This window comes from Magnolia sinica, chromosome 13 (assembly GCF_029962835.1).
Source record: "Magnolia sinica isolate HGM2019 chromosome 13, MsV1, whole genome shotgun sequence".
Classification (NCBI taxonomy): domain Eukaryota; kingdom Viridiplantae; phylum Streptophyta; class Magnoliopsida; order Magnoliales; family Magnoliaceae; genus Magnolia; species Magnolia sinica.
The window spans coordinates 78,357,594-78,370,496 of NC_080585.1; the positions used below are offsets into that span (position 1 = coordinate 78,357,594).

General features: G+C 40.4%; 1 protein-coding gene across 2 annotated transcripts in view; it reads left to right on the forward strand.

The window, feature by feature from the left end:
* LOC131223893 (phosphatidylinositol 4-kinase alpha 1) overlaps window positions 1-12,903 on the forward strand; it is a 126,624-nt gene that overhangs the window by 94,748 nt on the left and 18,973 nt on the right. For both annotated transcript variants that reach the window (XM_058219456.1, XM_058219457.1), the window contains exons 24-25: window positions 7,526-7,734; window positions 8,046-8,207. In XM_058219456.1, coding sequence (XP_058075439.1) covers window positions 7,526-7,734; window positions 8,046-8,207 — 371 coding nt within the window. The remainder of the gene's footprint in view (window positions 1-7,525; window positions 7,735-8,045; window positions 8,208-12,903) is intronic.

Genomic DNA, 12,903 nt, shown 5'->3' on the forward strand with positions numbered 1-12,903 from the left:
CATCGGTACAAGTACAACTAAAAATGTCCAAGCCATGAGTCAAAATCATGCTCGTGACAATTCTCTCCCGTGTATTACGTTAGTGCCCTCATCAAGCTTTCGTGGAGGAACCTTTGTAGGGTTGATCCTTGAACTGGCATAGTGTCTCATCTTGCTCCGAGTAGTGTGTGGGGTGGCCGTTGCCCTATCCTCCATCAATGCACCACAACTATCCTCCCCTCGAGCAACTCCCCCTTGGGTCGGCCCACTTCATCATACAGCCCATCTCCCTTTGTAACCAAGAGACCACCCCTCTAAAGTTTTTAGCCCAAAGGGCCTTTAGTCAGTGGGCAATGCCTTGACCTTTCCCTTATGTAGTCGAGCATGCTCCCTTTCAATCACTTGATTATAGCCCGAGCTCCCTTGATTTAAGTGAGGCAATCTCTACCTCCTTACTTTGCACCTCGGCCACCTGGTTTCCTTGCGTGGGCTTGTACTCCATCATCTTGTCAGACTCTTTAAGTATTGCTAACGTTCTTGTTCTAGTAGATCGTCCTTGTTCTCCCTAAGACCTAAGGACCTTATACTCTTGAGAAAGTGTTTCTCCTACATCCTTCCCTTCTCCTTCACTTTGGTTCCTTCATGTGTGGACTCACCCTCCTATAGAATCTTGATTATTTGCAAAGTCGAGACCCTCTCAACTTTTGCCTTCCCCATGCACCCCACTGGTGCCATGCATGGAAATCCCATACTAATGATGTAGACTAAGTTGAGGAAGGGCATTGGAGATCGCCTTAGTTTTTCTTAGGAAAGCCATGCCCAAGATGGTTGAAAATTGTCTAGCGAAGAAATGGATAGACTTATCTTGCCATTGCACCAATTGATGCCTAGCTCCATGCCCTCAGTTGCACATTCAATGGATTTGGCTCCTGAGTTGACTATCTTCATCTTCTTGGAGTCCTTCAGTAATGTTCCCTAGTCGTCTCACCTCACTTGAGATAAAGCTACGAGTCGCTCCTATGTCCCCATGGCTTGAGGGGGTTTCCTGTTGATTTTTACACTGACATACTTTAACTCTTTTAAGTATTTTGGACTCCTCACAACTTAATTCCTCCAAGCAGTTGGATCACCCCCGTCCTTGCCTCTTCACCCTCCCTTTTGACTTCGGTTGAGTTTAGGGCTTGCCATTATGGGCTCGCACTTGCCTAATGGTCAACGTCACAAATAAAACAGCCCCAGCTTCTTTTTCCTTTTCTTGGGCTTGCCCTTACCTTCTTGTGGCCTTCTGAAATCCTTTTTTCTTGTTGTATTTCATGTCTACCCCACAATTCTCATTGTTGTCGTGATTCACAGATTTGGTCATTGAAGCATTCTAGGCCTATTGGAGCTCCTCCCCAATGGCCACTTGGTTGCTACCAATGTATATTCCAGATCTTGCACCCCACAATATTGCAATTCCTGCTCTGCTGATGGTTGAAGGCCATTCAAGAAGAAAAGGTTGTCCTTTTTCATCATGTCCATGATGTCCAACATCAATCTCGTGAATTTCTTCATTATCGAATGTGTGTAGTGTGTCAGTCAGATTCTTCCTTGTAAAATACTCCACTTTCTTAGGAAGGAGTTGCATATTCAACTCCTTGAACTCCTTTGATGGCATAGAGACCCTTCTCCATGACTGCCTCCACTATCCTGTGCCACCTCAACATTACATTGTAGGTGGCATACATGAACGTTGTATATGATTTGGCATCATCATCCACCAACTTAAAAGCCTGAAAGTGCTGCTCCATTTGCCATGATAAATTCTCCTGCTCATTGGCATCCCTTATCTCACTTAGAATAAGGGGCCCTAAGTTTGTGAGCTTCATGAAGCATATTCATTACTCATCATGACCTTGTCAATCACGATCCTAGCACGTAGATGCTCAATCTCCTTTTACCTCGCACATCTCAACATTTTGGCCTTTAAGCGCTTCCATTGTACTTTCCATCTCACCATTGATCTAGTCAATTGCATCAGCATAAACTTGTTGGGTTCACTCCAAGTTCCACAAATTTTCATCCCCTTCGGCAATGACAAGTGGTGTTCATAGTATCAGTATTCACATGTATCACTAGCTGGTTATATAGAAACATGTATCGATATCGCCGATATTATCGCTGGTACTCGGAAATGTATTGGTGACCGAGGGAAAATTTTGAAATTTCCCCAATTTCTCCCAATTTGCTTGTAATGTTGCACTCCAAACATGAAATCAAGCATGTATGAGGGTTGATCTACTGATTTGTTAAGTCCTTGTCAATTTTTGGAAAATAAAAATCATTTTTAACTAAAAATTAATAAAAAATTATTAAAATATTAATTTTTTCTACAAATTTTCATTCAACTAGCCGTTAGTTGAGACTAATTTCGAAGTATTTAGGAGTGTTTGATGAAATGATCATCACACGCACTCTTAAATGCTATGCATTCAATTTTAATATAGTTGCATTAGTTCAGTCAAACAGTGCATAGCTTAGGACCCTATACAAATGAAACCTATTATGTGCACTTCCCTTGTGAGATGTTATGATTTAAAAGTGTGTATTAAGGTGTTTTTTTTTAACAATCTATTTAGTTTCATTGAAAAATTCAACCATTTCCCCAATGTTTCCCCATGTTTCCTAAAAAGCTCTATAAATTACCTAATACAAACGATATATCCCATGCGATAATCGATAAATATATGTATCCCAAGGGTGCGATACGTAACGCGATACCGATATTTCGAACATTGCATACAATGGAATATACATATATACACATATGTATGATCCTCCCATCCATCTATACATGCATGCATGCATTCACACACACACACACATACATTCATCCATCCATCCAACTATCTATCCAACCATCCATGCATGCATGCATATACAAACATGCAAACATGCATTTCATCATATAACCCCACACCCGTAAATTTTTTTGAAATGATAATTCTTTTTAGTAAACAAATTTTTGGCAATCCAAGTGACATCGGAATTTACACAGTTGAAACATTGGTGATACTTACTGATATATTGATAATATAGTGCTGATACCTGGAATTTCTGATACTACTGGTATTCTCGATATTGGTGAGCTGTGATACTGATAATATCGTTGATACTCGGAATAATGATAACAAGCTCCAACTTGCCAGTGTGATCCTCCAAGGAACCGGGGTCCATATGATGGGGACATCACGAGCACACGCACGCCCCCGCCGCCCCCCCCCCCCCCCCCACGCACGTACGCAAGGAGGGCCCCACCATCGATCTGGATCGATGAAAACGTCCATGGAAGGCATCTTAGTTAGAGGACTGCGTTTTGGTTCATTGGAGTGGACCCGATGGTCATGTGAACCCCACCATGGGTTCTCATGATCGTGGCCCACTATTATAATTAATCTAGTATTTTGGGATTTGCTTATTATTCTTATTAGGAATATCATGGATGGTTTCGATTACTTTGATTAATTGTTATTTTTGATTACTTCATCTCCAATTAATAGGTTGTGCACGTGGCGCGAGTTTTGGGGTATAGGGTTTTATTATAAATAAGCACCCCTTGTAGTCTTTTTTTTTTCTCAGTGAAGATTAATAAAATTTTTGCGTTTTATTGCTCCTCTAAATTTCTGAGTTGTAGAGATTCAATTGGGTGTGAAACCCTCCTTTTCTCGAAAGGCTGACTACCGTGGTGCGAAGCCTCACCTATCCTGATTCGCGCCCACGTTCTTCCATCTACATTTCTCTTCTCCTACAATCATCTGCGCTTCAAATCCATTCTCAATTGCAGCCATTTTTCTCTCTACAGCAAAATTTCAAAATTTGGCCCTACGGAAGGGCTGAAACTTTGGTGGAGCACCACGCACAAACCGTGCATTGGATCGAGCTGAAATTTGGGAGTTTTGGAGTCCATGCCTGGCCAACCAGGGCCAAGTTGACCTTTTTCTGAATAGTGAGCCCCACACATGTGTGGCTGGGATCACACGCACGTGCGTCTGGGCCATTGCTGTTGTCCACACGTGCGGTACTTCTCTGGTTCGTCTCTCTCCTCTCTTTCACTCCTCTTTCACCCAAAATCCCTAAACCTAACCCTAAATTATTCAAATCCCCAATTTTATGCCCTTTCTTTAACCTTAGGGTTCCCCGAATTGAAATTTCTGAATCCCTTGGATTGGGGGAATTATTTCTATGCATGTGTGGATGAATTTACCCTCCTTTGATTCTTGTTTGGTTTATAATTTTGATTGATCCGGCCCTAGCATGTGTAGGCCTGGATTCGCATAAGATTCCTCTTGATTGAGTGTTTGAACTTTTGTGTGGCATGTGGAATTTTGTGTAATTGTTTCTGAACTAGTGTGATCTAAAGCCTGAAAATCTTGCACATCTTAGTTGAATTTCATGTCCTGCATCACCATACCCTTGAGTCATTGTACCAATCCCTCTTATTGTGCGTGGATGATTGTCTCTTGGCCTGTTCAATAGTAGTCACCTTCAATGTTGGTATGATGGCCACAAAAACAACCACACTCCAATACCAACTATCACAAACTTGCTAAGTTCTTCTACACACTATTTTCCACAATGCCTTAACACCACTTATAACCCTATCCCTCACTTGCACAGCTAAATGCTTAAACACCAAGAACTTGCTTGGATGCAAGATTACATGAGAGTGGAATGGGAAATTTTGTATTACACTAGAGGGAGAATGCATACAACTTTGAAGAGTGAGCCATAAAAGGGACTCCCCTTCACGTAGACCTGGGAGTTTTTAAGCTACTTTACACTAGTGATTAGGATTATGCTACTTGACATAGATCCAACAGTCAAGAAAGCTGTAGAATCTTTCTTAGACTCTTCCACACTTCTCTTAACTGCCAATACTCATTGGAGAAATCTAGAACCTTCTAGAGATCTCTATACAACTCTACCATTGTGTAGGCTACTTCAGAATTCTTTACATGATACTACTAGACTAGTATATTCTAGATTTATCTACACTTTTCTACCATTATTTATCCCTCACTCGCACAACTAAATGCTTAAACACCAAGAAGTAGCTTGGATGCAAGATAACAGGACAGTGGAATGGGAAATTTTATATTACACTACCAATAGCATACAATTCCGAAGGTTGAGCGATAAGAGGGACTCGCCTTTACATAGACCTAGGAGTCTTTAAGCTACTTACACCAATGATTAGGATTATGCCACCTGGCATAGATCCAACGGTCAAGAAAGCTCTAGAATCTTTCTTGGACTCTTCTGCACTCTCCTAGCTACCAATGCTCGCTAGAGAATTCTAGAACCTTCTAGAGATCTCTATACAACTCCATCATTGTGTAGGCTACTCTAGAATTCTTTACATGATGCTACTAGACTCTTATATTCTAGATTTATCTACACTTTTCTACTATGTACAAGCCTATCATAGGTACAAGTAGAGCCATAAATGGTCAAGTCATGAGTCATCTCCATGCTCGTTACATCAGGCTCTCTAGGAAGTTATGATAAAAACAATGGTACAAATCAGTGAACTCTAACATCTAAGGTACGCTGAATTTACTAGTGGGGACTGGGGACTAAGTAGCAATAGCAAACATGACAAGATGATTTTGTACTATCTAATGTTAGGAATAAACATGGATTTCCAACTATGGGTCTTGCCGAATGTATTTCTTCTAGCATTAAATGTAGGGCAATGATTCTATGCAATTACTTTTTGCCAAATTATGGTACAAGAGCTGTACCAGGCATGCATTCTTGGGCTTGCCATAATCATATTGATTGCATTTCCTAACCCTCCAACTAATGGCTTTCCCTGTTATAACTGCTGACTTCTCAAGAGACTGCTAGGAAGGCTAGGTTGCTTGGTTCAAAGTGGTTCTTGAGAGACATAATTAATCCAACTCACGGTCTAGCTTGGATGGCAAGAGTAACTGATGATTGTTTTAGCTTGAGCTAGATCTCTCCTCTTGTTTTGCAAGGTCAGAATTATCTCATAACTGTGTTGTTGTCTCTGTGGTCCATGAATAGTGGGCTGAACCAAATAGATGGCATAGATTGATGATTAGACTACCCTTGTGTCAACCATAAGTGCATAACTCATTTGCTGGACATGGTCCAAATTTGTTACATGGGGATAGTTCTACCTTTGTTCATGCAACACAGAATTTTTCATCGTCAACATGAAGTAGTGATATACTTGTTTGAATCCCAAGCATCAACTGATCTACATTTGCTGATATGCAGGCTTTTATAAATATGGAGCCCATGGTTAGGAATCCAGATTGTTTATCTGATGTGCCTCACCTTATTCGAGCGATGCATCCAAAATTTTGCCAGAATGAAAGGTCCTAGCTGTTTGTGCTTTGGGACTTCTTTTGTTGAAAGTGGCAGTTGCTTTGTTTCTTAACTTCACATTTGAAAGCTGCCAATCTAAGGGTTAAGGCCTTCCAAGAGGGAGTTTTTTGTTGCATCCTTCATTCACAATGGGGCCTATTAGATCAACACTCTGGATCGCTGAACCCTGGTCCCACTATGTATGGAAATCTGTGTTGGCTCTGGATCTTATAATTCCTGTAAACTTATATGCCTATAATTTTGTTTACTTGCTTCAGTGGATGCATGTCTTCTACTTGGAGGAAATTTTCCAACGGCAAGAAAACTAGCTTTTTGTCATGATCGTAGTAGCAACTGTTGGTCATTTCTTTGTGCATCATTTATTGGTGCCAGGTCACCCTGTAGCTTATGGATGCTCAAGGGAAAATTGTTTTGCATTCCTTTCTTCAGCATGTCCTTGTCCTGCTGTATGGGAACAAGCTCATCCTCAGCCTAAGGATATGACAGTATCCCGGGCCTCGAGTCTGTAATTTGAGGTCTGTGGTTTGGTTGTCCAGACGACTAGGCTGATGGGTACCAGTGTTGATGTACCATGCCCCAAAAAAATTTCCTGATGGGATAATTCTTCACTCTCTCCTTGCGGCCTGGAAATGGATGTTAAAAATAAATATGGCAATTAGTCCACACCCAACAGAAGAAAAGGACAAAGATTGGTTGCTTGGTACTTCAGTAGTGATCTGTGACGTGGTTGTCCATCCTTTGTGGGTACATCGGATCAATGCTCTGGATTATTGAACGGTGGGCCTCATTGGGCCTGAGGACAGTTCTCAGGCTGGTGAACCATATAATCCTCTGGAAATAACATTCAGCCCTATTTGGTTCATTTGTGTCAGATTTTTGTCAAATAGGATTCAGAAACATTAACCCCCTTTATAGGAAGAATTTTATCACAAAATTGTAGAGTTTTAAATGCACCAGAAGCAATATTAATTTGTTCGGGTGTTTATGGTTATGCATGTAACTCTTATCCTAATAGGGCATACACTTGGTGGGATTTATTCCTGCATCCAACTACATGGTGTGAACTTTATTTTGCTTTATTTATGTGGTTAAGAAGGTTTGTCCAAATCCTTCAGTTTCTGCAGTTCTTTTAATATCGGTAGCTCTTCAGGTTGTTCCTAATACACGGAGCAGAAGCCAGATGGGAGAAACCACAGATGGTGGTTTGTATGAAATTTTTCAGCAGGACTTTGGTCCTGTTGGTTCTCCTAGTTTTGAGGCGGCCCGTGATAACTTCATCATTAGCAGTGCTGGTTATGCAGTTGCCAGCCTTTTGCTTCAACCGAAGGACCGGCACAACGGCAATCTTCTTTTTGACAAGTATGCTTCACCATTCCCATGATTATAGTTCTAGTAAACCTGCATGCCCCTCTCCATGCACACCTCTAAATACCCATAGGTACCAACTGGCATTTGTGTGTCTGTTGAATGTGGACAATTGGCATCCTTGGTTTTTTTCAGATGATTTTTTCCTGTACATGTGTGGCAGTGCACCTGTTGAGTCGATCAGCTTCGTCTCTGTATTTTTATTTATTATTATTATTTTTTGAGTCGATCTTATGTTTCCGTCTTATGTCCCCCCATATAGAAGCACGTATTCCAGGTACTAACTTCAGTTTCTTATGTCATAGTGTGGGAAGGCTTGTCCACATTGATTTCGGGTTCATCTTAGAGACATCACCCGGTGGCAACATGCGCTTTGAAAGTGCCCAGTTTAAGCTGAGTCATGAGATGACTCAATTGCTCGATCCATCTGGAGTGATGAAAAGTGATACCTGGTTCCAGTTTGTCAGGTAAGTTTTCCTCATTTGTGAACAGTTCAGATCACAATAGGCACTAATCAAAATGTATACACATTGCTTGAGGGGTATGCACTGACAGAAAGATGCACCCATGCCTGCTAGATCCCATGCTTGTGAAAGAAGTTGATAGAAGAGAATGCATATGGGCCTTGTGTGAGCTGTGGCCACACACTCCAGCATGACAGACACATATGAGGTCCATGCCAATTGTCAGGTGGTCCTCACTTGTCAGGTGGTCCTCACTTGCTAGATTCCTAGCCAAAAAATAGGCCAATCCTTGCTCTTCTGCTGTGCCACATGCATGTTGCATGTTGGCCATTGGTCTTCTTAACTGTTGATGACTTTTCTAATGCGTAGCTGATCTAATGTGTGGGCCAGTCTATTGTATTTTTTGGTCATGGACATCCACTCGTGGGATTGGCCTAATGTGAGTAGCTTGGATCTCTCACATGTTTACAATGTTCGCTAGGATTCCCTATGCAAATCTCTAGAAGGGGTTGCTGGTTTTAAAATTCAGCGCTCGGCCTATACTTGACCATATTGCGTGTTCTTGCTGATACAAGTGCTGGTTAGTGTTGTCATATGCGATCGCATAATCGCATACCATGGCTCAGATCACTTATGCCATGGTCACATATGCCATGTCATACTAAAGTATGCCATGATTATGTGATGGCATAATTGCATAATCATGGCATACTTTACTATGCCATGGCATAATGGTCAACAATCAAGTTTCCTTTATATTGTAATAAGTTATAACTTGTATTGTATGCACCAACTCATCAAGATTCAAGTTATCAATACAATTTCTATATTGTAGTTTTCAATAATTAATTCTTTCTTAGTGTAACTCGTTGATTATTTAAATTTGTTTTGTTATAAATAATATAATATAACTCAACATATAAATGGCCTAATAGTCAAAATATAATGAAATAGGCAAATAAACCCAATCCAATCACTTTTAGTAATTATACACATTTTCTTAATTTTTTTCTTTTTTTTTTTAAATTTTTTAATTTTTTAATTTTACCATTTTTTTTTTTATAAAATTTCAAAAAAAGAAAAAGAAAAAGAAAAGCCATAAGCCCGAGCGATCGCTTATGCGATGGCATAAGTGATCAGCCCAGGCTGATGGCTTATGCGATTTGACAACATTGGTGCTGGTTCAAACAAAATCAGCATGTTTTAGGTGAGGTTTGAAGTGTTTATTTGAATCTATTGCATACATTCCCAATACATGCTGATTTTATCAATCTTGGCATACATTCCTGTACACTCTTTACATTGGAATGTATCTATGATAAAAATGATATTTTCTGATGCATTACCTGATGCAGGACCGATGAATGGACTAAGTAACATGTGAGATCAAATAGCCGAATTAAGATATTTAACAAAAAAACACAAACATCGTTATATTCATCACAAATATCATGAAAATCAAAAGAAAATCATACATAATCCTAGTCCAAGCTACCAACATTGTAACACAAGATCATTAAATAAAAAAGAAACTAGGATCTAATGGCTATAGGGACATCCAATTAGTATAGGGTATAGTCTATTTCAAAATAGAAAACCTAATATAACCTAGGGTGAAAATTAGGGTTTGGGTAATTTGGGAAAGTATGAAAATTAGGAATTTTAGGTTTAGGGTTAGGGTTTCGGGGATGGAAGAAAGGAGTTTTGATATAATGATAGTTGGAAACTAAAATGGGCAGGTGAGATTCACACGTGCAACCGTACTGTCACATGTGTGGCGTAGGAGGATAGGTTTAGGTCGGTTAGGGTTTGGATTGTGGATGGGTATGTGAAAGTAAGGTTTGGGAGAAGACGAAGATCTGGGATGGAGAGAATGAAGAACTTAAAGAAAATACCTGGATGGGGAAAAAAATGGAAGATGGTGTGGGGATAGATGGAGACCTCACACCTCCGTTGATGAAGATTAGCCTCGCACCAATCTTCCTTCCAAATCGTATGAAAGTATTTTCAAATCGCATGAAGATGGGAGAAGAAAGCAAGAGCTTTTCTCTCTCTGTTTTTTTAAGCACAAAATCTAATGAGAGAAATCACACGGCCCCTCTTATTTTTATAGATCCAAGAAGTTTCAAAAATTACAATAATCTACCTGTCTTGTGAATTTTAACGAAAATAGCCCTAGTCTAAATAAAATTAACTAAAATACTCATAATGTGTCCAAATATAAAGTAATAAAAAACTAAATCCTAAAATATGATAAAGTCTAAAATTGATGTGGACAATCAATGATTAATGGCCTGATCATGTGATCCATGTGTTCTAATGGCCCGATCGTCACGTCCCTCCAATCCAACGGTCTGGATCATTCCATAAAGCAGCCCATGTGTATCTTCCTAGTGTGGGGTCTTCCAGATGCTTGCACATGCACATGGGGTCTTCAGCACGATCACGGGTACTCGCCTAGCCACAGGGAAATCAGTGTGGCCTGCCTCCTCTGATACGTACGTAAGAGTGTACACGACATGATGTCCTCATCATTACCATACCGAAATACAAGCAATTTTGTTTTCCCTATCGCACTCTTGGTATATGTAAATATTGTGGAAAACATCAAGAAATACCTCATGCCTTGATTTGAGGGAATCATTGGGAAAATGGTGGCACTTTTCGGTGAAACTTTAGGAGACGTGGAAAAGCACACGATTACACAAAACTCAAAACATTACAAAGAAAAAGGAAAAATACCATGCATAATTTATGATATTATGACATCTTTTGTTTCTTTTCTCAAATTTATGCTTGTTTCGTTCGGATCATCACAAATATCTCCCAAATATTGATTTTATATCAGAAAACTATCATAAATATCATACATGGGAGTTTCCAAATGGTTTCATATCTTTATTTATTTATTTGAAAGGTAATAATTTTATACAATCCCCTAGAACTTTCTAGTTCGAAGCCCAGTCCATAACATCCAAATTTTCCCTTTTAAACACCTCTGCAACTGTCACGCTACAATTATAGAAGCATAGATTGTTCCTCTCACTCCATGAAGCCCAAATCCTAGCTAATAATAACAGTTCACATAACATCCTTACCCTCTTACCAACTCCACCCCCATGCCAAGAGCGAAGGAGGCCTTCAAACGAATTCGACATAACACAAGATGTGTTAAAAAATTTATCCAAAAGCTATCCTATAGGTTGCTAGTAAAAGAGCAATGAATGAAGAGATGATCAACCAACTCCTCACTCTGCATGCACAACAGGAAAACGTTAGTGATCATCATCTTCCTCTTGCAAAGACTGTCCACCGTAAGCACCTTTTCCCATTCACCAGCCATGCCAAAGCTATAACCTTGGGAGGGGGCCTTGAAGAACGAAAGGAAGGATGTGTGCTCGTTTTCCTCTTTAGAGGAAGACCCGAGGAGCATGTTGTAAAAGGATCTAATTGAAAATTGCTCCGACTTTTCTTTGATCAAAACCATAGAATCACTAGCCGACGCAGAAGGGATAATTCTGAGAAGCCGCTTCGACAAGCTAATGAATTCAATTTCTTTCTCTTCTAGAAGGTTCCTATATGATGCAGGGATGAACGTGATGAGGTCGATCACCAAGTAACATATGGTATGCTTCCATGTCGACCACGTCACAAAGCATTTGATCCTTATAATTTTTTCCAATTGAAAATGAGACAGTGTATTGTTCAGTTACCTTGGTCTCATTTATCTTTTTTATCCAGCGAATTGAGTACGGGGAATGATGTTTTATTGTTGGTAGCTACAACTTGTCCACCATTACTCTTGAGACGATTTTCTTGCTACTGCCACTGTCTATGGTTACATCACAGACTTTGTCGTTGACGGTGCACCGTGTATGGAATATATTGTGTCGCTGTGGATGTAATTCCTTCCGTGGGGTGGACAGTAATCGCCTCACAACTAGAGATTCGCCACGATCCTCGCCCGTCCATTCATCGCTATCTGCTCCTTCCTTAGTGTTTTGTTCATGTTTATTAAAGCTAGAGTCTTCTTCTTCGGCCTCACCTTCAGTGCCTTCTTCGTTTATGGTCAAGTGTGCTGCGGGACGGAGGACTGGTGTTTGATAAGTGACCCGGTTGGCCACAATGGTAACAATTGTTCGACATCGGCCGAACATAAGGATTAGGAATCCTACTCGGGTCCGCTGTTGTGGGTGCTACACGTTGAGGCTTAGATGAGCCACTCTGCGTATCACGGTTTGCGATTGTAGGAGGTTGAGGATGTTCTCCTACTGGTTCTTTTCCTCGTTTCAGCATTGGATCCTGCATGGGACCCGTCATGGGGGGTCGAGTGAAGGATAAGGTTGAGCAATAACTCTTGCAAGTTGCGTTTCTTCCCTACCTGCCAATTGAACTGTTTCATCCACATTCCCGACTAGGTGCATTTGAACTCGGTCTTGAATCGTTGTTCGTAACCTACCTATAAATCGTGCTACCTTCTGTGATTCGGTTTCTGACAGGTTGTTTCACATTGCCAACCGCTGGAATTCTTTGGTGTAGTCAGTGACGGTTTGATTCCCCTATCGACAGTTTTGGTATTGCTGGAATAGTACCTGCTCATAATCACTAGGAAGGAATCGTGATCGAAGTAGGCGTCTCATCTGTATCCATGATGAGATAGGTGCGTTATTTTGTTGGGCATGTGAGAGTTGTAATTGCT